The sequence below is a fragment of the Eumetopias jubatus genome, unplaced genomic scaffold (genome assembly GCF_037043125.1).
Source record: "Eumetopias jubatus isolate StellerSeaLion01/CBP00866 unplaced genomic scaffold, mEumJub1_p1.0 scaffold_9, whole genome shotgun sequence".
Classification (NCBI taxonomy): domain Eukaryota; kingdom Metazoa; phylum Chordata; class Mammalia; order Carnivora; family Otariidae; genus Eumetopias; species Eumetopias jubatus.
This window is the reverse complement of record NW_028274815.1, coordinates 19,621,306-19,649,238: the sequence shown is the minus strand read 5'-3', so window position 1 is coordinate 19,649,238 and position 27,933 is coordinate 19,621,306. Positions and strand designations below refer to the sequence as shown.

Below are 27,933 nucleotides of genomic sequence, written 5' to 3'. Positions count from 1 at the left end.
CTCCCCCTGCTTGTGTTCCCTCTCTTGCTGTCGCTCTGTGTCAAATAAATAAAATCTTTAAGTAAAATAAAATGATTCCACTTTAAAACAAAACAAACAGTATACCGTAGAAATCTCTCCATGTTAATATACAAATGTCATTCATTTTACCAAATGCATGTTATTCTGTTATTATGTAGATAAAATGGTACAAATATATAAAATATCCCTTCTATATTTTTCTTACTGATTTGTGATAATTGTGTATATACCCATTTGCATTTCCATAGATGTAACAAGTATCCCCAGCCCAGCACTTGTCTTTTGACTGTATATAAGTGTCTTTTGGTATATATGTTTTTAATATTTACATAATGAAATTTATCCATATTTTTATACTGCTTCTGGGATTCATGCCAACTACAGTTATATTCAATAAAATGGATTCTTCCAAATGAAACATGCCTAAAATAATCCTTCATCTTTTTTTTTTTAAAGATTTTATTTATTTGGCAGAGAGAGAGAGAGCGAGGGAGGGAACACAAGCAGGTGGAGTGGGAAAGGGAGAAGCAGGCTTCCCGCTGAGCAGGGAGCCTGATGTGGGGCTCGATCCCAGGACCCTGGGATCATGACCTGAGCCGAAGGCAGATGCTTAACCAACTGAGCCACCCAGGCACCCCCTAAAATAATCCTTCTGTTTACAAAGACTGCTTACCCTTTTTTGATGGAGTTCAGAAACTGCTGACTTGCACCATCAGAGTAACTTCTGAAATTATCATTGACTGTGAATCCATTTTTCCATAATTTTATACTTACATCGACCTGCAAAGCAGTTAAGAAACAAAATGTATTGTTAATAAATGTACTAGATTAAAAGTCTGAAAATATTTTCTATTGTATATATTTTATGTATCATTCCTTTTTTTCTTTAAAGATTTTATTTATTTATTTGACAGAGAGATACACAGTGAGAGAGGGAACACAAGCAGGGGGAGTGGGAGAGGGAGAAGCAGGCTTCCGGCTGAGCAGGGAGCCCGATGTGGGGCTCGATCCCAGGATCCCAAGATCATGACCCGAGCCGAAGGCAGACACTTAACGACTGAGCCACCCAGGCGCCCTGTATCATTCCTTTTTAAAAACTGAGATATAGGGCGCCTGGGTGGCTCAGATGGTTGGGCGTCTGCCTTCGGCTCGGGTCATGATTCCAGGGTCCTGGGATCAAGTCCCGCATAGGGCTCCCTGCTCCTTGGGAGCCTGCTTCTCCCTCTGCTTCTCTCTCTCTCTCCCTCTGTCTCTCATGAATGGATAAATAAAATCTTAAAAAAAACAAACAAATACTGAGATATAGGGGCGCCTGGGTGGCTCAGTCATTAGGCATCTGTCTTTGGCTCAGGTCATGATCTCAGTGTTCTGGGATCGAGCCCCGCATCAGGCTCCCTGCTCTGCGGGAAGCCTGCTTCTCCCGCTCCCACTCCCCCTGCTTGTGTTACCTCTCGCTGTCTCTCTCTGTCAAATAAATAAATAAAATCTTAAATGCACAGTAAGTTTACTCAACATCCATTACCAAACACAACTACAATTATTTGTCAGTTTTACTGAGAAACACGCACATACATCACTATATAAGTTAATGCATACAGCATTATGGTTTGATTTACATATATTCTGAAATGATTACCACCAATAGGTTCAGCTCATATCCATTATCTTATATAGATACAATGAAAAGAAAGAAGGAAAAAGAATTTGGGACGCCTGGGTGGCTCAGTCGTTAGGCATATGCCTTTGGCTCGGGTCACGATCCCAGGGTCCTGGGATCAAGCCCCGCATCAGGCTCCCTGCTCGGCGGGAGGCCTGCTTGTGTCCCCTCTCTTGCTGTGTCTCTGTCAAATAAATAAATAAAATCTTTAAAAAAAAAAAAAGAAGAAAAAAGAATTTTCCCCTTGTGATGAGAACTTCAAGGATTTATTCTCTTAACTTTCCTATGTATCATAGAGCAGTGTTAACTATAGTCATCACATTGTGCATTATATCCCAAGTACTTATTTATGTAATAATTGGAAGTTTATGCCATTTGACCACCTTCTGCTAATCCCCCAACCCTCTGCAAAATTTAATCTATCATTCTTAAGAGCAAACTTCACATACAAAATATCAAAAAATAATGTATATGGGGTCCCTGGCTGGCTCATTCGGTAGAGCATGAAACTCTTGATCTCGGGGTTGTGAGTTTGAGCCCCATGTCAGGCACTTCAGATAAAATGCAGGACTGATCAAAAAGCTGTTTAAGGAGCACTTGGGTGGCTCAGTCAGTTAAGTGGCTGCCTTCGGCTCAGGTCACGATCCCAGGGTGCTGGGATCTAGCCTCACGTCAGGCTCCCTGCTCGGCGGGGAGCCTGCCTCTCTGCCTACTTGTGTTCTCTATCAAAAAAATAAATAAAATCTTTTAAAAAAAAGGTATCAGACCAGAAGCGCCTGAGTGGCTCAGCTGGTTGAGCATCAGACTTCAGGTCAGGTCATGATCTCAGCATCCTGGGTTGGAGCCCCATGTCAGACTCCCTACTCAGCAGGAGTCTGCTTGTCCCCCGCCCCCCAACCGCAAGTTCTCTCTCAAGTACACAAATAAATAAATGAAGGAAGGAATCAGACTAGTAGAGCCTCTCCTTTGTCTCTAGCATTTATTCAATCATTTATTTATTCAATATACATTTACTGAGTACCTATTAAGTAACAATCATTCCATTATGATGTTAGGGAAAATAATCATAATAATGATAGCATATATTATTAGCACATCTACCTACCTACCTATGTACTTAGTGTGTAACAAATCCTGTTTAAAGCACTTTCCCTATTAAATTTATTTACCCCTCCCAAAATCTACACAAGGTAGGTATTATTATCCCTTTATATATAGAAAGAAATGGAAACACAGAAGATTGATTAAATTATCCAAAGTCACACAGTCAGTAGGGGGTGGAGGTAGGGCTCGAATCCACACTTTTTTTTTTTTAAAGTCATGATCTCCCGATTGTGGGATCGAGTCCCATGTTGGGCTCTGTGCTCAGTGCGGAGTCTGCTCTAGATTCTACCTCTCCCTCTCTTCCTCTCTCTCTCAAATAAATAAAATCTTATCAAAACAAAACAGGAGGGGCACAGCATGGAGCCCAACATGGGGCTTGAACTCACAACCCTGAGGTGAAGACCTGAGCAGAGATCAAGAGCAGGACCCTTAAGACACTGAGCCACCCAGGCACCCCTTGAATCCACACTCTTAGCCACTAAACTATACCGCCCTTTTATACCTATAACCAATTCTCTGTTCTCAGGGTACTCACATAAAAGGTGAGAACAAAACAAACAGGAAAAGAACTATTCCTTCATAAAGACACTGAGGAAGGGGCGCCTGGGTGGCTCAGTTGTTAAGTGTCTGCCTTCGGCTCAGGTCATGATCCCAGAGTCCTGGGATGGAGCCCCGCATTGGGCTCCCTGCTCCGTGGGAAGCCTGCTTCTCCCTCTCCCACTCCCTCTGCTTGTGTTCCCTCTCTTGCTGTGTCTCTCTCTGTCAAATAAATAAATAAAATCTTAAAAAAAAAAAAAACACTGAGGAAAACAGACGAAACTGAAAAATAGGGGCCCCTGGGTGGCTCAGTTGGTTAACCTCCAATTTTTTTTTTTTTTTTTTAAGATTTACTTGAGAGGGAAAGAGCACATGCATAAGCACAGGGTGGGGGTGGGTGGGTAGAGGAAGTCCTAAGCAGACTCTGAACAGACTATTGAGCCCGAAGTGGGGCTCAATACCACATTTCCCACTTCTGTGCCCCAGATCACAACCCGAGCCAAAACCGACAGTCGGACACTTAATCTACCCAGGCACCCCTAAGCGTCCAGACTAGATCTCAGCTCAAGTTTTGATCTCAGGGTTGTGAGTTCAAGCCTCGTGTTGGGCTCCACACAGGGCATGGAGGCTACTTAAAAGAAAAAAGAAAAAGAAACTTAAAAACAAGAATCCAAAATTGATAACACTCATGAGAGAATATAATGTCTGAAAAGGAGGGAATATTCAGGAAATAAAAGAGCTCTTAGAAACTGCAAATGGAGGGACGTGTGGGTGGCTCAGTCGGTTAAATGTCTGTCTTTGGCTCAGGTCATGATCCCAGGGTCCTGGAATCAAGTCCTGCATTGGGCTCTCTGCTCCGCAGGGAGCCTGCTTCTCCCTCTGCCTCTGTCTCTCTGTCTCTCATGAATAAATAGAATCTAAAAAAAAAAAAAAAAAAAAAAAAAGAACCTGAAAATGGATATTGAACAGACTGAATATAAGGTCAAAGAGCGATCCCAATTAAAATAGAACAAAATTACAGAGGTGGAAAATAGAAGAAACAATAAAAAATTAAGAGGCTTGGTCCAAGAGGTCCAATATGGAAGTAAACGCATTCTAGAGGGATTAGCAATGGAGGAGAGCAAAATAAGCAACATAAAAAAATGTCCCAGAATGGTAAACATGAGTTTCTAGATTGAATAAATGAAAAAGGACCCACCATCAAGGCATAACACAGGGTTAAAGATTCTAACAACTTTCAGTGAGTAAAAGGTGCCACATACAAAGGCTCAGATACCACGGGGCCCCTGGGTGGCTCAGTCGGTTAAACACTGACCAGGTTTCAGCTCAAGTCCTGATCCCAGGGCCCTGGGATGGAGCCCCGCATCGGGCTCCCTGCTCCGTGGGGAGTCTGCTTGGGGTTCTTTCTCTTTCTCTCCCTTGGTCCCCCCACCGCTGCTCGCTCACACACGTGCACAAGCACTCTAATAAATACATAAACCTTAAAAAACAAAACAAAACAAAAAAAACAACAAAGGCTCAGATATCAGAACGGCATTTATTAATCAAGTGTGAAGGCAGAATACAGGCAAATTTAGGCTTGCAAGGTTTTAAGCCATCTACTTCCAATGCACTCTCCTCACACACACTGTTTTATAAAGCTGTCCCAAGACTGGCTTCATCAGGGATGCTCTTAATAGCAACTAGCATGCCCCCCACCAAATGCAAGCAAAAGATACGGTAATTACTAGTACAGTTTGGTGTCACTGCCTTCATTGCTCCCAAGGCACCGGCAGTTTTACCCACCATCGCTTTTGCAGTATCAACACAGTGAAAAAGGTAAATAATATCTTACTTTGAGAAACACTGGGTGAGAAAAAAGTTATGGACATTTACCTGTTTCTTCTGTTCAGTGGGAGACATGCATTTGGCACCAACCTTCTCAGCTTCCTCAAAAAGGCTGTCAACAAAATATTCACAATTTCTTTGTTGATCATCACCAAGAGGTTGGTTGTCAGATCCTGTTTCACAAACCCTACACAAAAAAAGGAAATTAAGCACTACTATTACTTTTCCAAAAATTTACATGAATTTCTAGTTAAAGGATCCTGAAATGAAATGCTTTCAGTCCCGCAGTTTTGACCCACTTCTAAATTAAGATTCTAGCAGATATGTGACCTTGGAAAGTCATTAACCATTTGGGTCCAGAGCAGGGTTTTCTCAACTTCAGTCTACTGATATTTGGGGAGGGATAATTCTTTGCTGTGTGGGCTGCCCTATGTATTGTAGGATGTTTGGTAGCATCTGTGGCCTTTACCCACTAGATGCCAGTATCATGCATACTCCACCCACCTCCACCTCCAGTGTAATAACCAAAACCATCTCTAGACATTGCCAGATATCCTCTGGGGGCCAAAAATCTCACCAGGTTGAAAATTACTGGTCCAGAGTATAAAAATGTGTTCTTCACAAAAAGCTCAAAACAGCTTTACAAGGGGTTACTATGTGCCTTCTGGTAATAAAAAATATTTTATTTTATTTACTTATTTGAGAGAGAGCACGAGTTGGGGGGGAGGGGCGGAAGGGGAGGGAGAAGCAGACTCTGCACTCACTGGGGAGCGCAAAGTGGGGCTCGTTTCCAGGACCCTGGGATCCTGACCTGAGCTGAAGGCCGACCCTTAACCCACTGAGCCACCCAGGTGCCCCAACAGAAAGCACTCTTGAAACTAAAGGTGATAATGTGTCAGGAACAGTCCTAATCATAGTTTTGATTGTTTGCATACTTCTGAATGAGATTTCCCACTGAAGATTTTTGATTTGTAGTAGTTTAACACTCTACTATTTTTTTATTTGAGGTATAATCAACATGTTAGTTTCAGGTATACAACATGATTCGATATTTGTATATACTAGGAAATGATCACTATAGTAAGTCTAGTTAACATCTATCACCAGTTACAGAAATTTTTTTTTGCAATGAGAACTTTTAAGATATAATTTTTTAGCAACTTTCCAATATACAATAGTTTTTTTTTAAGATTTTATTTATTTATTAATTTTAAAGATTATTTATTTATTTATTTATTTATCTGAGAGAGAATGAGAGATAGAGAGCACGAGAGGGAAGAGGGTCAGAGAGAGAAGCAGACTCCCTGCCGAGCAGGGAGCCCGATGTGGGACTCAATCCCGGGACTCCAGGATCATGACCTGAGCCGAAGGCAGTCGCTTAACCAAATGAGCCACCCAGGCACCCAAAGATTTTATTTATTTGAGAGAGAGAATGAGACAGAGAGAGAGCATGAGGGGGGGAGGGTCAGAGGGAGAAGCAGACTCCCTGCTCAGCAGGGAGCCCGATGCGGGACTCGATCCCGGGACTCCAGGATCCTGACCCAAGCTGAAGGCAGTCGCTTAACCAACTGAGCCACCCAGGCGCCCCTGCAATAGAATATTTTTAACTATAGTTGCCATGCTATCTATTACATCCTCATGACTTATTTTATAACTGAAAGTTTGTACCTTTTGACTCCCTTCATCCATTTTGCCTACCCCCATCTACTGGTTTTTATTTTGCATTTATATTTTATCATCTAAGAAATATTACTGAAGATTTGACAGAAAAGATGGTTTCTGACCAATCTTTTTGAAAGTCATACAGAAAATTCATACATGTACTGAAATATAACTTCTCAGATCCCATAAATAATATTTTTACAGCTCTCATATTGTGCCAGGAACTATAATATAGATACTTTTTTTTCAATAATATAGATACTCTTATCCACATTTTTATAGGAAGGAAAATGAGTCACAGAAAGGTTAAGTTATATGAGGTTAAAGCTAGTAAGTAGCAAAGACAGCATTAGAACGCTGTTCATCTTCCTTCCACATCTATGCACCTGTGATATGCTATAAAGCTTCTCTTAATAGCTCACATTTATTGAGCATTTATTAATATATTTTGGGAACTATTTTAAGTGCTTTACATGGGTTAACTCATTCAATCCTCACAATGACCTAAAAAGGCACATATTGTTTTTATCCCATCTAGCACATCAAAAAAAAAACTTAAGCAAAAAAAAAAAAAAAAAGGTAAAACAACAGCAACAAAAAAGAGGGGCGCCTGAGGGCTCAGTCGGTTAAGTGTCTGCCTTCAGCTCAGGTTGTGACCCTGGGGTTCTGGGATCTACCCACATTGTCTTGTGAGCAGGGAGCCTGCTCCTCCCTCTCCCTCTGCACCGCCCTCCCCCCAGCAATTTGCTGAAGATCACAAAGCCATCGGGAGGCAGAGCTGGAAACTGAACCAAGTACCAATGCCTGTACTCTTAATCATTGCACCAGACCAAATAGTCATCGCTATGTTATTAAAATGGAACACTCAGAGCAATATGTTAATTTAGGTATACTTTTTTTACTCTTCTAGGTAATCTCTACATATTCTTAAGACTCTTCATGTTATCACAAAGTATTAATTATGCCCTTCCGAAAGCAATGGCATGATACTTCTTACATAAAAATAATCACATCCTAAGATGATTTCTCACAATACTAATGATCTTCCCCTCTTTAATCAGTATAGCTATGTAGCAGTAGAGGATATTGTAGAGGATATTGTCTAATGAAAGTTCAGGCTTTGGTGTTTGTGTTTAGGCACTGAGTCACACTGACTTTGGGCGAGAAACCTAGCAGCCTCTACGTGATCTGGCTTTTTCATCTGCAAAATGCAGCTACTACCATCTATCTTACATGGTTACACGCAAACACAAAAGCCGATACCTGGTATACAGTATGTATCAGTACACATACTGGCACACAATATTTGATAGTAATCACCATAACCACTGAATGCTCTCTGGTATTTGCCAGAAAAATTGGACTTTGGCTGCCTCCATCTTTTTTTTTTTTTTAAAGATTTTATTTATTTGAGGGGCACCTGGGTGGCTCAGTTAAGTGTCTGTCTTCAGCTCAGGTCATGATCCCAGGGTCCTGTGATCGAGCCCCTCACAGGGCTCCCTGCTCAGTGGGAAGCTTGCTTCTCCCTCTCCCACTCCCCCGCTTGTGTTCCTTCTCTCGCTGTGTCTCTGTCAAACAAATAAACTCTTGAAAAAAAAAAAAAAGATTTTGAGAGACAGACGAAAGAGTAGGAGCAGGGGAGGGCCAGAGGGACAAGCTGAGGGACAAGCTCCTCCCCACTGAACGAGGAACCGGACACAGGGCTTGATCCCTGGACCCCAAGATCATAACCTGAGCTGAAAGCAGACGCTTAACCAACTGAGCCACCCAGGTGCCCCTGTCTGTCTCCATCTGACCTCACTTTCTAGCTGGGTTCTTTCCAGATTGTTTCTTGGCTCAGGCAAAAGACCCCACGGGCAAAGGATCCCCTGATGGGAACTGAAACTACCCCCTCAAGCAATAAGAACTGCCCTGAACCAGCAAGACCCAGCCCACAATCAACTCCAAGACAATGATCAATTTGACCTTCACTGCCTACCTGTATGCACCCACCCACTTTTGTCCCACAGTTTCCTTAAACCTGGAAGGATTTTTGGCTCTCTGGATACAGTCTGAAATGCTAGTCTGCTGTCTTTCCAGCATTGGCCTCACTGAAATAAATCCCTTTCTTGTTTCACTACCACTTGTTTCTCTGCCTTTGGATTTTGTCAGTGGCTAGTGCCTGCACCTGGTATGTTTGGGACCTCCAGAACCAGGTTCCCTTGCACCCCTGTGTCCTAGCTTTAAGAAAGCAGTTTATACACAATTACTAAGTAAAAAGCCAATAAAGCTGAGCATCCAAAGTAGTTTTAGTCCTTTATCCTACCTATTTGATATGTAAATTCTATTAAGCCTCATTTTGTTAATTCAAGTCATTCAAACATTGAGTACCTACTATATGGTAGGTGGTAAGGAGATACAATGATGAGCAAGAAATAGGCTAGGTTTTTAAGAGGTTCAGAGTACAGTGTGTGGAGATGCATTATAAATAGCTCTACGCCCACAAATTTGATAACTTAGATGAAATGGACCAATTCCTTGAAAGGGACAATCCACCAAAACTTACATTAAAGAGGAACATATACAAAGGCTTGTATCTATTAAGAAAACTGAGTCTATAATTAACAATCTTCCAAAACAGAAAGCACTAGGCACAAAAGATTTCATTAGTGGGTGACTCAGTCAGTTAAGCTTAACCGGCCAGAACACCTGCTCAGGTCATGATATCAGGGTCTTGGGATGGAGCCGGGTGTGGGGCCCCCTGCTCAGGAGAGCGTCTCCTTCCCTCTCCCTCTGCCTCTCAGCCCCATCCCCCCCCCAACCTACACGCACAGCGCGTGTGCACTCTCTCTCTAGCTTACTCTCTCTTAAATAAAATCTTAAAAAAATAAAAAGATTTCACTAGTAAATTCTATCAAACATTTAAGAAAGAAATGATACCAATTCTCTACAATATCTTTAAGAAAATAAAAGCAGAAGGAACACTTCTAACTCCCAACTCTTGGTTTTCACTCAGGTCATAATCTCATGGGTTGTGGGATCGAGCCCGACAACAGGTTCTGTGCTCAGCAGAGTTGGCTCAGGATTATCTTTCTCCCTTTGCCCCTTCCCGCACTCATATGTGCACAAGCGCTCTCTCCCCCTCTCTCTCTAAAATTAATAAATAAATCTTTAAAAAAAAATAAAGTAAATAAAACCAGACAAAGATATTTCAAGAAAGGATAAAAACAGTATTGATGTAATTTTTGAATGTAGGTGAGGTCTAGAGCCGAAAGCCAAGAAAAAATTCTTGAGACATCTTTGGTGCAAAAATGGTGATTTTATTAAAGCATGGGGAGAGGACCCATGGGCAGAAAGAGCTGCTGCCTCCGGGTTGTGAGGCGTGGCTGATTATACACTTGGGAAGTTGGGGAGGTAAGGAGAAAGGATGCCCCTACTCAGCACTCCTCTTCAATGCCGTATTGCAAATCCTAGCTAAGTCAGTAAGACAAGTAAAGGAAATAAAAGGTTTTCAAAAGAACTTTCATATGCTAAAGAGAACCTATGAGATACTGGAGGCCTTGCCTTGGTAAAGTTAAGATTGTTTTTCCCTATAATAAAGCAATAACATTAAGTTAATTTAGAGTTTCTTTCTGGAAGTTAGGTTATTGATAAGAATGCTTTTTTTCTTCTAAATCACTAAGACATTTGTAAACTGATGGAGACTCATGACTGTGATCTTTATTAACCATTTGTTTTTTTCCTTCCCTTAGTTTTAGGGCAGCCAGCAGTGCCTGAGGAATGTCACACATATCCCACCTGGGAGTTGGGGGGATTGCAGGGTGTCAGCTTGTACTTCGCCCTCAGCTTGCCTTCTGCTTCCTCATCAATATCTCTCATGAACATAGATACAAAAATCCTCACTGTAATCAAGTAGGATTTATTCCAGGTATGCAAGGCTGATCCAACATGAGAAAATCAATTAATATAATCCAACACATCAATACACTATAGAAGAGAAATCACGATCATATCAACAGATAAAAAGCATCTGACAACATCCAACACATTCTTTTTTAAATTTTATTCAGATTCAATTAATATATAATGTATTATTAGTTTCAGGTAGAGGTCAGTGATTCATCAGTTGTATATTACACTCAGTGCTCTCACTACATCACGTGCCCTCCTTAAGGCCCATCACCCAGTTACCCCATCCCCCCACTAACCTCCCCTCCAGCAACCCTGGCATCTATCCTAGAGTTAAGAGTCCCTTATGGAAAAAGCTAATATTTTCTGAATTAACTTGGAAATTCTAAATTGCAGTTACAAAGGCACATCTTAAAAACTGTTTTCTTTTTCATTTAGGATTAAAGCTTGGTTTTAACTTCTATCTCAGAGCATACTGAGAATTAAACATAGTACAAAATATTGTAATAAGGACCATGTTTTAAGAAATACGCTTACACTTACACTAAGCTTACACTTACACTAAGCCTACACTAAGGGTAGGCTAAATATGGCTAGGTCTGATGTTGTCTCATTCTTGATAAAAACTCTCAGCAAACTAGGAACACAGAAGAACTCTCTTAACTTGATAAAAACATCTACAAAAAACCTACAGCTAACGTCATACTTTATGACAACAAACTAGATGCTTTCCCCTTAAGATCAGGAATCAGACGAAGATGCCCCTACTCGGCACTCCTCTTCAATGCCATATTGCAAATCCTAGCTAAGTCAGTAAGACAAGTAAAGGAAATAAAAGGTATACAGATTGGGAAGGAAGAAATAAAATTCTGTGTCTGCAGATGACATGACTGTCTACACAGAAAATCCCAAATAACAACAAACTTCTGGAACTAATAAGCAATTTTAGCAAGGCTGTAGAATATAAGATTAATATATAAAAGCCAAGTGCTTTCCTATAAACCAGCAGTAACAACTGGTACCTGGAATTAAAAGCACAACACCTGGCTGGCTCAGATGGAAGAGTATGCAACTCTTGATCTCAGGGCTGTGAGTTCAAGCCCCATATTGGGTATAGAGATTACTAAAAAAAGAAAAATAACAGTAATAATAAACTTAAATAAGTAAAAGCACAACACCATATGCATCGGCAACATTTGTCAAACCCCAAAGAACTGTACAATACACAAAATGGGCCCAAATGTAAACAACAATTAATAATGTATCAATACTGGTTCCAAACTGTAATATACTACATAATACAAGATGTTAATAAGATAGGAAACTGTGTGTGTGGTGGGGAAGGGGAGGATGGGGTACGGGAACTTGTATTTTCTGCTCAATTTTTCTTTAAACCTAAAACTACTCTTAAAAATAAAGTTTATTAGTAATAATTTTTTAAAAAAGATTTTATTTATTTATTTGACAGAGAGAGACACAGCGAGAGAAGGAACACAAGCAAAGGGGAGAAGCAGGCCTCCCACTGAGCAGGGAGCCCAACGTGGGGCTTGATCCCAGGACCCTGGGATCATGACCTGAGCCGAAAGCAGACACTTTAAGACTGAGCCACCCAAGCACCACAATAATTTTTTTAAAAAGAGCATGAAAGAGGGGGCCCCTGGGTGGCTCAGTTAAGCATCCAACTCTTGATTTCAGCTCAGGTCACAATCTCAGGGTTGTGAGATAAAGCCCTGCATTGGGCTCCACGCTGGGCATGGGGCCTGCTTAAGACTTTCATACTCTCTCCCTCTGCCCCTCCCCGCCAATGCACTAAAATAAAATAAAATACAAAATAAAAATGAGCATGAAAGACATTCCTGACAGGGAAAAATGGGACAGTACACCATATTTAATTCTTTATTATTTAATTCAGGGAATCCCTTTGTATTGTACTATATTAAGATAGAATGCAGCAAAATCCCATGGGCATATGAATTTATGAAGACTTGCCTTAACACTAAAAATATCCAGACAACTTTATTATTTCATCTATGCTTTCTACTCTGTCATCCTTTCCCTTACTTGTCACTATCCTTTTATGATATAAATATCAATACTCCTCTCCATAATTTAAAAACCAGGTAACAAAGTTGTTATGGCTCAGTATATAGTCTTGAAGTTTCAGGAGTTCCTCTGATAATAAAAAGTACACAAGTTCAGGAAAAGGACTTTGATATATCTATTTTGGCTACAGAATACCCTCTTCTGCTGACTTTCTCATTCACTACTGTGTTCTGAATAAATAAGGTTATCAGCCGTTGTCCAAATGGGTGAAGAATTTGCATCTGTGTATACTTCGATAGCACATTGGTAAATATGGATCTTCACCACTTACAGCCTTTGAACTACTGATATAACTTAGGGAAAAGTCTTTACGTTTTTTTACTGGACCAGTATTTCTAACAATATCTATTTTTGTTACAAAGAAAATTGTAAAATCTATTCCTAGTATTTTTGTATAGATACCTTACTAATTATTTAATTACATTCATAGTACTGATACATATTACAACACCCCAATAAAAATCCCTAGACTGATTTCCATTGAACTTCCTTAGGAAGACAACTATTTACATGTGGTGTCATAACTTATTACTGGGAGAATTAAGTGCATCCTGGGTGATTCCACTGGGTAAGGACTCTTGAAAGTTTGTGCCTGGTTTCCTCTGAACTTCACCCCATGTGCTTTTCCCCTTTGCTGATTTTTCATTGTATCTTTTCATTATAATGAAATAAATCATGGTCATTAGTATGACTATATGCTGAGTCCTTTGCATCTTCTCAGCAAATAATCAAACCTGGGGGTGGTCTTAGAGGCCCTCTGACACAATCTCACAATTATAGTTAGTATCAAATATTTATATAAAATAGAAAAATAATATTTGTTTAGTATAGAAGCATTTACAAAGTATTTTTAAGTATGAAATAGCTGTCTTTCTCCTTAAATGGACAATGAATGGGAGAATTTACCTCTCCCATTTATTTACTATTCCCAAATTTACTATTTAAAACAAACAGCATAATACAAAAATAAACATTCCACCTCAGATAAGTGAAAATAAAATTTTCTATATTGATAAGAACCATAGATTTTGCACCTACCATTTACTGAGTGCCTATTATGTGCTATCATTACTATTTTTTTATTTTTATTTTTTTTTAAAGATTTTATTTATTTATTTGAGAGAGAGAGAATGAGAGATAGCACGAGAGGGAAGAGGGTCAGAGGGAGAAGCAGACTCCCTGCCGAGCAGGGAGCCCGATGTGGGACTTGATCCCGGGACTCCAGGATCATGACCTGAGCCGAAGGCAGTCGCTTAACCGACTGAGCCACCCAGGCGCCCTCATTACTATTTTTTTAAAGATTTTATTTTAGAGGCCCCTGGGTGGCTCAGTTGCTTAAGCATCCAACTCTTGATTTCGGCTCAGGACATGATCTGAGCCTTGCCCAACTCTTGATTTCATGATATGAGCCTCATGAGACTGAGCCCCACATAGCACTCTGCGCTCATTGGGGAGTCGGCCTGAGATTCTCGTCTCCCTTTGCTCCTCCCCCATCCCACGCACGCTAGGGTGCACTCTCTCTCTCAAATAAATAAATAAATCTTTCACAAGCCTGAGATCAAGAGTGGCACACTCCACCAACTGAACCACCCAGGCACCCCTGTGCTAATAATTTCTAAGTGCTTTATGTCAGCTATTTAATTCTCATAAAAACCTTTCAGGTACAAACATATACGTACCCCCCGTCTCTGTTTTGTAGATAAGATACAGAAGCTCAAAGAATCTACCTAAGTCGCTCTAAGGCCAAAGAGGTAGTAAAGACAACGATGGGATTCAAACTTGTTTATCTGACTCCAGAGCCGTTATATTTCCACTACGACTCCAAGACAATACGACATAAGAGACTAACAAAGTGGAACAGTTACTTGAATTTCTCAGTTAACAGAAGTTAATATGCTAACAGAGAGAAATTTAACATTTTAATAACAAAAACATGTAAAACTTCATTAGAATCCATTCAATGCAGTTTTGATAAAAAAATTACTTTAAAATATATTACTATTAGCTATTTTTTTTTAAAGATTTTATTTATTTATTTGACACAGAGAGACACAGCGAGAGAGGGAACACAAGCAGGGGGAGTGGGAGAGGGAGAAGCAGGCTTCCCACTGAGCAGGGAGCCCGATGTGGGGCTCGATCCCAGGACCCTGGGACCATGACCTGAGCCGAAGGCAGACGCTTAATGACTGAACCACCCAGGCGCCCCAACCATTAGCTATTTAACTGAAAGACCCATAATGAAAACTTACTGTATCTGTCAGTGAAATACAGTAAAAATAGATACTAAGAAATGCAGTAACAAAGAAATGCAAAGCTTGAATTAACTTACCATTCTTCTTTTATACTTTCGAGATTATCTACTTCTTTCATTCTTTTGTCTTACTGTAAAAGTAAAAATAAACAAAAACTAAAGTCCTCAAGTATTAAAAGTTCATTCTTATATATGCATTAATAATCTTTGACATAAGCTATTAGGTGTCCCTAAAGTAGCACTGAAAGGGTCTTAAGAACTTATGTGACCAAACTCAAAGCTGTCATTTTCATCTACAGAGTACAACAATAAAAAATAAATTTTGGAATCTAATAATCTTCCAACAAAAGAAATTTTTTTACAACTATTTCTTAAGAATTATGATAAAAATTATAGTGTGCCCTTTGGTTTAACAAACAAAAGTGAATGAAACATTCTCATTCTTACAATTCCTTGGGGAAGCAAACTGACGAGATGTACAGTATACAATTCAGTGGCATCAATTATATCTGCAATGTTGTACAATCATTACCACTATCCATTTCCTAGACTCTTTCAACTTCCCAAAAAGAAACTCTGTACCCATTAAACAATAACTCCCTCTTCCTCTCTCTTCCCAGGCCTAGTAACCCCTATTCTACCTTCTGCCCTTATGAATTTGCCTTGTATTTCACATAAATAGAATCATACATTTGTCCTTTTGTGTCTGGCTTATTTCACTTAACATAAATTCTTTCCTTTTATGGCTAATATTCCATTGTATGTATATACATTTTGTTTACATATTCATCTGTTTTTTCCCAAGATTTTATTTATTAGAGAGCACATGCACGCACATGCATGAGCGGGCGGGAGGGGCAGGCAGAGGGAGAAGCAGACTCCCTCTAAGCAGGGGACCAGATGTGGGGCTAGATCCCAGGACTCCGGGATCATGCAGACGTTTAACCGACTGAGCCACCCAGGCACCCCTACACATCTGGTGATGGACATTTGGACTGTTTACACCTCTGGCTATTGTGAATAATTTTGTATTCCCTCCAGCAATGTACCAGGGTTCTAATTTCTCCACATCCTTGCCAATACTTGTCAGTTTGTTTTATTAAATAATACCATCCTAATAAAGTGTATCTCATTGTGACTAGTGATGGCGAGCATCTTTTTCATGTGCTTATTGGCCATTTGTCTATCTTCTTTGGAGAAATACCCGTTCAGGTGCTTTGCCCATTTTTGATGTGTTTTGCCTGCTCTTTTTAAGTTGCATTTTTCTTGATTCAGCATTTGCTTGGCTGCTATACACCATGAACTACTCTCCAGAGTTCTAAGTTGGTTCTAACAGCTTCTGCGTGTTTTTCAATGTTTCTGTGGGAACATGAGCTTCCAACTGCCTATTTTGCCGTTTTGCTGATGTGACCGTCAATATTGTTTCTTTAAAGATTTTGAGAGAGAGCGCGCAAGAGAACAAGTAGGGGGGAGGAGAAGGGAGCCCAGCGTAGGGCTCAATCCCAGCACCCTGGAATCATGACCTGAGCCTAAGGCAGATGCTTAACCAACTAAGCCACCCAGGCACCCCCTCAACTTTAATTTAAAAATTTTAAATCTCAGATCTATTTGGAACTTATCTTAGTTAGAGTGATTCCACATGACAGTTGAGTTTACTGAACAGTCCACCCTAAAAAAAATAAAAGTCAATCTTTTATTATGTTTTTTTTTAGCTCTAAGAGTATGGACTCATGGGTTTTAGTCAATGTTTTGATGTTCCATTTATTTTGATGTTCCATTTCCCAGATTTGTCCCACGGGAACCCCTTCAGTGTGATGTCCTTTTGATACGTATTCATCATCCTGTGAACACCTTCTTACTTTCTGGAGCAAGAAGATGCTCCAGGATCATTTGTTCTTTCTCTGCCCCAGCCCACGAATCAGACTTTTCTCTGAGGAGCCGTAGTTACTTTTTTTTTTTTTTTTATAACTGTATTTAGAAACCAAGATCTGGGTGTTTGGCATGTTTGTTTTTTCTACTGTGTTGTTGCTTCCAGGACCTCAGAGTGGACAGATGGCTTGGACTACTTTAAACACTGATTTGTTTGCTTGTTTCTTACAATATTTTTTATAAAGGCAAAACACTAATAGAGAAAGTTTGGGAAAGAGAGAAAATAATCCATATTTTTATTACCCCCAACAGTAACTATTTAAACTTTTGTTTCTTCCCATCCATTTCTTCATACACATTCAAATGCACTGCTACTATATTAATGATTTTTGTTTCCTGTAATTTTCATTTCTGTGCTTTTTCCATTTGGCTACATCAATTGCTTCATAATTATTTTTAAAGGATACATATTATTCCACCAGGCAGCTATACCATGACTACTGGGAATTTAGTTCCCTTTCAATTTTTCCTAACAAATAACAGCTGTGGTGGGTAAAGTCTGTGTATACAGCTTACTTTCAGGTTCCTTTAAACTCCCAAAAATGTGGAAAATCAGGGTGAAAAATATATGAATACTTCTATAACATGTAAATAGTGTATGTCTATATTTAAAAATGTAAGCACATTTGGGGGCGCCTGGGTGGCTCAGTTGGTTAAGCGTCTGCCTTCGGCTCAGGTCATGATCCCAGAGTCCTGGGATCGAGGCCTGCATTGGGCTCCCTGCTCAGTGGGGAGCCTGCTTCTCCCTCTGCCTGCTGCTCCCCCTGCTTATGCTCTCTCTCTCTCTCTCTCTGTCAAATAAATAAATAAATAAAATCTTAAAAAAAAAAGTAAGCATATTTGAATAGAAGGCAAACCTGCAAAGTAATAGCCACTGAAGATCCACCAGAGCCATCCTAAAGCCATGAGAACAAGAAAATGGCCACAAGTAGTCCACTGCTACCACTTAAAGCGCTCTCTCAAGGACGCCTGGGTGGCTCAGCCATTAAGCGTCTGCCTTCGGCTCAGGTCATGGTCCCAGGGTCCTGGGATCGAGCCCCGCATCGGGCTCCCTGCTCCGCGGGAAGCCTGCTTCTGCCTCTCCCATTCCCCTGCTTGTGTTCCCTCTCTCGCTGTGTCTGTCAAATAAATAAATAAAATCTTAAAAAAATAAAAATAAAAATAAAATAAAGCACTCTCTCAAAAAAAAGTCTCCAAAGTACGTGGGGGTGAATTTAATCTGGTAACTGAGGATCTGGTGGCAGGAGCCTTTCATCCAATAAAAATCAGTCTGAATGATCTTAGGGCCTGCGAATGGAGCTGGGCCAATAACCACAGCAATTTGTGTTGAGCACTAATTCCCACTTAGCCTCTGTTTTGCTAGGAATTGAAGTAGGATAGTGGACTTTGCTCTGGAAAATATCCTATCATTGAAAGTTGTTATGAATTGAATTGAATATAAACTGATAGCAAATTTATTTCCTAACCCTTTCATGAGATAATTGTGAAAAATTCTGAAAGACAAGGAGAAACAGGAAGGCAAGGAAAAAGGAAGAAATGCAATGGGGCTGAGGAGTGAGTGTGGAATATAAAGTGAGGGACAGCAACATCAATGGCATCCCAACAATAACTTCAGACTCTGCCTTGTAGCTAGAGAGTAAAGTAGGAGTCACTAAAGCCACAGCATCCAAGAGGATGGCATCCAACAATTAAGGCAAATTGGATGTCTCTACTGTATCAAGTTATTTTGTATTTCTAATTCTTAATCCTTCCTGTAATGCTTTTCCAAAATTATTCTCTAAACTTAAAAATGCAAATAGACCATTTCATTCAAAAAATCTTAGTCAATATTAATTATATGTAAGGCACCTGATTAGGCATTAGTTTTACAAAGTAATAAACCAGACAAGAAGATTTTTTTGTACCAATAATTTGCATAGATTATAAAGATTTATATAGATTAAATAGATTATATGTAAACTATATGCTTTAAAAATGCAGCCATGGGGCACCTGGGTGGCTCAGTAGGTTAAGCATCTGCCTTCGGCTCAGGTCATGATCCTGGAGTCCCAGGCTCGAGTCCCCTGTCTGGCTCCCTGCTCAGCGGGAAGCCTGCTTCTCCCTCTCCCTCGACCCCTCCCCCTGCTCCTTTTCTCTACGTCTCTCTCTCACTCACTCTCAAATAAAATATTAAAAAATAAATAAAAATGCAGGCATTAAAAATGATTGTTAAATATAAGATACAATATTGTCAATGTTCTTTTGAGTTTGCAATGTTTATTACAGTTACTGGATAAATACAAGCACCATCTTTGGACCGAGGATGGACCTGAGGTCTAAGGGGAAAAAAAATAGTGTATATTTTTACTCATTGTATAGAAAAAATCTGAACTAAAACCATTAAGAGGATGCGAGAAGGTAAAGGAGGTAAACGTAAGAAAGCTGAGATCGTTAATCTATCCTAATAGGAATATGAAAGGCAATGTTCAACAATAAGGACTCAGAATGTACATGCTGTTTAGAAATATGACTGTAAATAACAGAAAAAACAGCTAAGTTCAAAGGTAGTTGTACTTAGGGAAAGGGAATGGAGCATTTTTAGTTTTCTAACACTACTGTCTTTTCAACTACATGTATATATTATTCTAATTTAAAATAATTAAAAAGCAGAAAAAAATTAAAAACATATTCAGAAAACCAGAATCTCATGTTCACCAATTTTTTCTAAGACTTTGTCCTTCAAATCTTGTATTTCTAAACCTTAATTGCTTCCCTTTAAAATTCTTCCCCTTCAAACATACACAAAATAGAGAAAAATATAAGCACCCATCCCAACCATTCAGGTATCAGAAAGTTTACATTTTGACTTATTTACTTCTTTTTTAAGAAATAAAGCATTATGAGATGCCTGGGTGGCTCAGTTGGTTGGGGTGCGACTTGATTTTGGCATGGGCTGTGGTCTCGGGGTTCTGTGCCCTACACAGGGCTCCGGGTTCAGTGCAAGTCTGCTTCTCCCTTTCCCTCTGCTCCTCCCACTGCTTCAGCATGCGCAGCTCTCTCTCTCAAATAAATAAATAAAATCTTAAAAAAAAAAAAGCATTATAGAATTGAAAACCATTTCAGGTAAAAATTTTATTAAATGGTATGTCTTTTTTTTTTTTTTAAGATTTTATTTATTTATTCATGAGAGACAGAGAGAGAGAGAGAGGCAGAGGGAGAAGCAGGCTCCCAAGGAGCAGGGAGCCCGATGCGGGACTCGATCCCAGGACCCTGGGATCATGACCTGAGCCGAAGGCAGACGCTTAACCATCTGAGCCACCCAGGCGCCCTAAATGGTATGTCTTAAATATGTGCACCTTAGGGGCTCCCGGGTGGCTCAGTCGTTAAGCGTCTGCCTTCGGCTCAGGTCATGATCCCAGGGTCCTGGGATCGAGCCCCGCATCGGGCTCCCTGCTCCGCGGGAAGCCTGCTTCTCCCTCTCCCACACCCCCTGCTTGTGTTCCCTCTCTCGCTGGCCTCTGTCAAATAAATAAATAAAATCTTTAAAAAAATGTGCATCTTATTGCATATTAATTATACCTGAAGTTGTTAAAAACATTAAAAATGTGTATTTATTTAGCACCTACTATACACCAGGTATGATTCTAGGTGCTCGATACATACGGAACAAAGTAGACAAAGATTCCAACCCTTGTGGACATTATATCCTGGTGGTGGTGTTTCTAACATTATTTTCAACTACTCTAAAATAATCCCTTAATTTAGATATGATCCTTATTATGTCATAAACATAACATGTTCATAACACTTCTTTGTTCATACTGTAATCATCCTTCTGGGCATTCAAATCCTAATTATCTTTCAAGTCCCATGTCTACCATAAAGGTAAAATATTAAATCCATATTAATATTCCTCTCCTAAAGCATGTAGATTTTCGGTATTTAAATTATATTGTCTGAGACTGTTTACTGTTGGGTTTTTTTGTGTGTTTTTTAACTGGATCTAAGATCCTTGAGGACAGGTATCATGACTTACACATTGCCTGTTTCTTCCACAATGCCTGGCCTAGTCCAAAACCAAGAGGAGCCATCCCTGAAGTGTATTTCACTATGTTTCCCTTTAACAGGTTATTGTTCTCTAGCAAATTGCTAATTTTTGGGGGGAGGGCACTAATTTTATTTTTTTTTAATTTTTGTTATGTTAATCACCATATATTACATCATTAATTTTTGATGTAGTGATCCATGATTCACTGTTTGTGCATAACACCCAGTGCTCCACGCAGAATGTGTCCTTTAATACCCATCACCAGGCTAACCCATCCCCCACCCCTCTCCCCTCTAGAACCCTCCGTTTGTTTTTCCATCATCTCTCATGGTTCGTCTCCCCCTCTGATTCCCCCCCTTCATTCTTCCCCTCCTGCTATCTTTTTTTTTTCCTTAACATATATTGCATTATTTGCCTCAGAGGTACAGATCTGTGATTCAACAGTCTTGCACAATTCACAGCACTCACCATAGCACATACCCTCCCTGATGTCCATCACCCAGCCACCCCCTCCCTCCCACCCTCCACCACTCCAGACACCCTCAGTTTGTTTCCTGAGATTAAGAATTTCTCATATCAGTGAGGTCATATGATACATGTCTTTCTCTGATTGACTTATTTCACTCAGCGTAACACCCTCCATTTCCTTCCACGTCGTTGCAAATGGCAAGATCTCATTCCTTTTGATGGGTGCATAATATTCCATTGTGTATATATATACCACATCTTTATCCATTCATCTGTCGATGAACATCTTGGCTCTTTCCACAGTTTGGCTATTGTGGACATTGCTGCTATAAACATTGTGGTGCACATACCCCTTCGGATCCCAACATTTGTATCTTTGGGGTAAATACCCAGTAGTGCAATTGCTGGATCGTATGGTAAATTGCTAATATTTTTCATCATTTTATAATTATAAGCTACTAATAAATTGTTTTTACTTGTTTTATGACACCAATAGAGAATGAAGACGACCTTAGATTCAAACTAACTTGTACTGGAATACTGACTACCTCATTTTTGAGCTGGTGACTTTGTTGTTACTTACCTTCTCTAACCCCAAACCTGTAACATGGAGATGATTTTCATCCTCATAAGTTTGTTTTGAGGACTAGAAAAAAATACTAAGAATACAAGAATGTTTGCTCCTTTCTCTTTTCCTGTTCCTCTGTCATAATCTGCTATAAGAATCAGTATTGAAACACCTTCAGGCTTACTCCAAAGTTTTAATTTCAATACGGCTATGAACTTTTAGATTTTTTTTCTTGTTTGTTTTTTGGAGGCACTTGCTTTAAATCATGTTAAGTTTGTTTTTCTTTAAATTTATTTTTTTAACTTAAATTCAATTAACATATAATGTACTATTGGTTTCAGAGGTAGAGATCATTGATTCATCAGTCTTATTTAATACCCAGTGGTCATTACATCACATGCCCTCCTTAATGTCCATCACCCAGTTACCCTATTCCTCTACCCCCCTCCCCTCCAGCAGCCCTCAGTTTGTTTCCTATGAGTAAGAGTCTCTTATGGTGGGCGCCTGGGTAGCTTGGTTGGTTGAGCTTCTGCCTTCAGCTCCAGTCTTGATCCCAGAGTCCTGGGATGAGCCCCACATCGGGCTCTCTGCTCAGCAGGGAACCTACTTCTCCCTCTCCTTCTGCCTGCCACTGCCCCTGCTCTCTCTGTGTCAAATAAAAAAATAAAATCTTTAAAAAAAGTCTCTGGGTGCCTGGGTGGCTCAGATAGTTAAGTGTCTGCCTTCGGCTCAGGTCATGATCCCAGAGTCCTGGGATCGAGTCCCGCATCGGGCTCCCTGCTCTTTGGGAGCCTGCTTCTCCCTCTGCCTCTCTCTCTCTCTCTCTCTGTCTCTCATGAATAAATAAATAAAAATCTTAAAAAAATAAATAAAAAAATAAAAAAAGTCTCTTATGGTTTGTCTCCCTCTCTGATTTCGTCATTTTTTTCTTCTCTTCCCCTATGATCCTATTTTGTTTCTTAAATTCCACATATGAGTGAGATCATATGATGATTGTCTTTCTCTGAATTACTTTGAACTTTTAGTTTTGATTTTACTAATTAAACTTTTAAAAACATTTATATATTTACTGAACCTCCCACCACCATGTGCAAGGCACTGGTTTAGAATTAATGAAAGAAGGGTTAATGGGACAGACACAATCTCTTAGGGAGTTTGCAGACTAACAAGAAAAAATATACTGAATTACTAATAGCAAACATGGCATAGAATTATGAAGTAAAAACAATCTAAGATAGGGGCGCCCGGGTGGCTCAGTCATTAAGTGTCTGCCTTCGGCTCAGGTCATGATCCTAGGGTCCTGGGATTGAGCCCCGCATTGGGCTCCCTGCTCGGCGGGAAGCCTGCTTCTCCCTTTCCCACTCCCCCTGCTTGTGTTCCCTCTCTCACTGTTTCTCTCTGTCAAATAAATAAATAAAATCTTTAAAAAAAAATCCAAAAAACAATCTAAGATGGACATAAAGTCGTTATTTTATTTTTTTTTAAAGATTTTATTTATTTATTTGAGAGAGAGAATGAGAGATAGAAAGCACGAGAAGGAAGAGGGTCAGAGGGAGAAGCAGACTCCCTGCTGAGCAGGGAGCCCGATGCGGGACTCGATCCCGGGACTCCAGGATCATGACCTGAGCCGAAGGCAGTCGCTTAACCAACTGAGCCACCCAGGCGCCCATAAAGTCGTTATTTTAGATATTTATCCTAAATTAGTATGATGTAATAAACCATGTAAAATCTATTTATATCAGCTGAGTGAACTTCTACAATCATCACAGTCATGTGACACAAATGAACCTAAGTCATGCACTGTACTACAGAGAATAAAAAAAGCCATCTGACAAATGTCTAAGTTACCAGCATGAAGCTTGGTATTAGAAAGGACAGATGAATAGAATTTCCTTCATTTTGCTTCAGTTTACTTCCAGTTAGTACCACTACCATCTTATATTTGTATTGTGTTTCACAGTTTACCAAACACCTTCCCAATTATTATCCCACTTACTCCCAACAACTGCAGTGATAAAATCAGTCAGGAGAGAGACTAGATTGAGCTTTTTGGAACATATCCACTGAAAGGAAAATCCAGTCAACATAGATTCAGACTACTAAGAAAAGCCGTTTTTTTTTGATGTATACATTAGAATTCAAATAGAAAAAAATGTGCATATTACCAATTGTATTTATTTTTGTAAATGCACATGACAGGCTGCATTTTTTTTTTTTAAGATTAAGATTTTGTATCAAGATATTCCATGGAGTATGCTATCTTTGTGCAGAAGCTGAAGTTTCTCCATAGGGATAAAGCCATTCCTGGCATTAAACACAGGGCAAAGGAACCGATGGATCACATTTCCATGTGGAGTCCTTTTCACCCAGATCTTCTATGGAATGGGAGTAGGGCACCAAGCTTCCAAGAGCAAACAAACTATGGTAGCATCAAAATCAAACACTTTAAAAGACAGTTTGTATGCTTAAAGAATTCTAGTTTTCTGTTAAATAATAAAAAATGAAAAATTCTGGAAAGTTTCAGCTTATCTTAGTTGCAGAGTAACTGAAAATATTTTTGTCTTCTCCTAGACAAATTGTTATTGAGGAAGTTAAATACCCGTAAGGACCAAAGTGATAGTGACAAAAGTAATTTCAATGAGAAAATCCTAGGGGGAATGGGACACTTTAGCAGAGGCTGTCAAGGTCACTAAGGCAGCCATCCTTTGACACCAAGACATTTTCATTCCAGCGCTGAATTCCAGGACTGAAGTGTTATCTACCTTGCAAGACCCAGCTCAAATACAATTTCCTTTAGAAAACGTTCCACAATTTCTCTGAAAGACTAAATATAAAATTATTAGCAGAGTGAGGAGAGATCAACTATGTACCCTTAGAATGTGCTCTATCCCCTCACAGCCATAACTCTAGGCCCAAATAAGGATGACCTCTCTCTCTGTATCTATGTACGTGTACACACACACACACACAGTCTACCCCCAACATGGGACTCGAACTCACAATCCTGAAATCAAGAGTCTCACGCTCTACTACTGGGCCAGCCAGATGCCCTTAGGGTGACCTTTCTGATTAAGATACAAATTTGAGGGCTCCCTGCTCAGCGGGGAGCCTGCTTCTCCCCTTCCCTCTGCCACTCGGCCTGCTTATGCTCTCTCTGTCAAATAAAAAATAAAATCTTAAAAAAAAAATACAAATTTGACAAACTTCCCTGGTTAAAACCTTTCAATGACCACCCATTGCTCTTCCAATAAGGTCCAAATATTCTGGGAAATACTACAGAGAAGTTCACTGTACTATTATCTCATCACATTTCAGTAGTTTGAAAATTTCACTATAAAGCTTAAAGGTAAAGAAAAAAAAAGCTAGTCCCAAATTCTTACCGTTTCTTAAAAGACCTGGCATCTCTCTTGCCCCCCTTTTGCGTTCCACACTAAATCCAACTGCTTTGACCTTTCAGTTCCTTAAATTTCCCTAAACCTCCCTCTGGGGAACCTATTTCCTTTGCCTGGACCTTTATTCCCTCCTTTGGGGGGGGGTCACCTTTAACTAATTCCTATTTACCCATAACATCTTCTCTGGAAGATTACTTTCCTAAGAAAATTTAACTGATTTCCCAAGCTGGTTATCCCCTTGTTACATGTTCTCACAATATACTATATTCTTCCTTTTTAAGCTTCTGTCTAGGTTTACTGGCATTTACAGTTGAGCCTTGAACAATATAGGTTTGAACTGCACGAGTCCACTTATATGAAGACTTTTTTCTATACATAGATATTTCTAAATATAGTACATTTATAAATGTACTATATATAAGTATAAATGTACTATATATAGTATATGTTTATATAGTATATACAATATACTATAAGCATAATTCATATAATATACTACAAGCATAGTATATTAACATATTATATACATAGTATATAGTATATTATAAATGTATTTTCCTTATGATTTTCTTCATAACATTCTCTTTTCTCTAGTTTACTGTAAGCAAACACCATAATACATATAACATACAAAATATGTGTTAATTGACTATAAGGCTTTCAGTCAGTAGTAGGCTATAAGCAGTTAAGTTTTTGGGGAATCAGAATTCATACACAGATTTTCCACTGTGTGGGCATTGGCACCCCTAACACTCCCACCATTGTTCAAGGGTCAACTGATGAGACTTTTGTGATTAGTTAACCAGTAACAATGTAAAGTCCTTAAAGGCAAAATCTACAGGGATCAAAAAAAAGAAAAGAAAAAAAAATAATCTATAGGGGTCACCATGGTATCGTGGGCAATCACCAGACAGTAGGTATTAAAAAATTTGAATAAATTAGGTAATTAACATTAAGCACTGAGTAAAGTATGAATGTGAAGTATTTACCACAGGGCAGCGCTGAGTCAGTACTCAACAAATAGGAATTTCTGTTAATACTTTATTCTGCCTCGTATCATTACTACTTGCGTGCTTAATCACTCTCTCCAACCTGCACACCATTCCTCCTGTTTTTGGATGCCATCAGTGCCTAGCACTAACTTCAGCGGTATAAACAGATGCTCAATATTCACTGAATTTAACTGCCTTTTAAATCAATACGCCTTTCTGCATATTTACACAGAAGACATAACAACATCAACTTTTAAGTAGTTTTCCCCATTAAAAACTGTAATTTAAAAACGTATAAAACACTCCCAAAACACACTTGAGCCATGACTTTGAAATACGGAGGCCGATTTTCACGTGTTCATACAATGTCATACTTTTCAGTTCCACACTGACATCAATAAAGACTGTCAGTTTCCTCTTTATTTGCCATTATCTCCTGTGATGTACGAAGGAACCGATGTTGGACGCCACCCTAACGTTCCTTATTGCTAACAAGAAATTGCGAGTAAAAAGACGCACATACAAAAAATTAAACATGGAAAACAGCAAACTCGAAACCTACAAAAAGACTATCGTGGGAGACTGGTGGTGAAGCTACCTGAGAAATGGCCACCCCAAACAAACGTGCTGTATTTCTGCACCGTGCTCCAGCAGCGCAAGCCTTTGGAAATGGGGGTATTTTAAGTGCACCTAACTCCAAGTTTCCGAGCGCCCCCAGAACGGCAACCCTCCGCGGTGCTGGCACGGAGCTCGCCACGCAGGACGCAAGCACAGGCAGCAGGCCGGAGCCGCGGCTCACCTGAGCTGGCCAGAGTCTGGCCCCGACCGCCGCCGCCAGCGTCGCCGAAACAGCCCGGACCCCGGCCTCACCGAGAGTGACCCGAGCGCTGCGGCTCCGCCCGACCCAACTACGCCCCCCCACCCCGCGCCCCGCCCGGGAATCGCTCGTCCACGGCCGGCGGCGAGCCGACGGCCCAGCCCATCACCCCGCCGAACGCGGCGCGGCCCCAGCGCACTGACCTCCGGGCGCAGCCGCGCTGCCGCCTTCCGGCCTGGTCCTCCGTTCGCTCAGGGGCCGCCGGCGCCACCGCCGCTGTCGGGCTGGAGCCCCTCAGACGAGGAGCACCGCTGCCCCCAGACCCGCTGAGGCTCGCGGGCCCCCGCCGCTGGGACCCGGCCCGCCTCCCTGGGCCTCCGCCGCCGGGCGCCGAGCGCGCGCCGAGCTGGCTCCGCACAGCCCCAAGAGCGCGCGCGCGCGCGCGGGGGGGGGTGGGGCCGGCCGCCGGCGCCTCAGGCCTCCGCTGACGCGCGCTAATGGCGGCGGTCTCCTGTCCGCCGTCGGCGCAGCCGCTGGCTGCCTTCTTACCCGGCCCCGAAAATGCTGGGAGCGAGGTGTGGGCTCAACGGAGAACCCAGCGTCTATTTACCTCTCTACCTCCCCAGCCTCTGATTGAGTCCGCGGAGAGATTTCCCTGCATTGTGACAACGCTGAACTTAACCCGAGCCC

At 40.6% G+C, this 27,933-nt stretch overlaps 1 protein-coding gene across 1 annotated transcript in view; it reads right to left on the bottom strand.

Moving 5' to 3' along the window:
• UBXN2A (UBX domain protein 2A) overlaps positions 1 to 27,646 on the bottom strand; it is a 40,713-nt gene extending 13,067 nt beyond the window's left edge. The window contains exons 1-4 of the mRNA XM_028099629.2: positions 27,447 to 27,646; positions 15,129 to 15,181; positions 5,195 to 5,333; positions 695 to 801 (exon numbers count right to left, since the gene is read on the bottom strand). Of these exons, the coding sequence (XP_027955430.2) occupies positions 695 to 801; positions 5,195 to 5,333; positions 15,129 to 15,169 (287 nt within the window). The 5' untranslated portion in view covers positions 15,170 to 15,181; positions 27,447 to 27,646. The remainder of the gene's footprint in view (positions 1 to 694; positions 802 to 5,194; positions 5,334 to 15,128; positions 15,182 to 27,446) is intronic.
• Between the last annotated feature and the right edge of the window lie 287 nt (positions 27,647 to 27,933).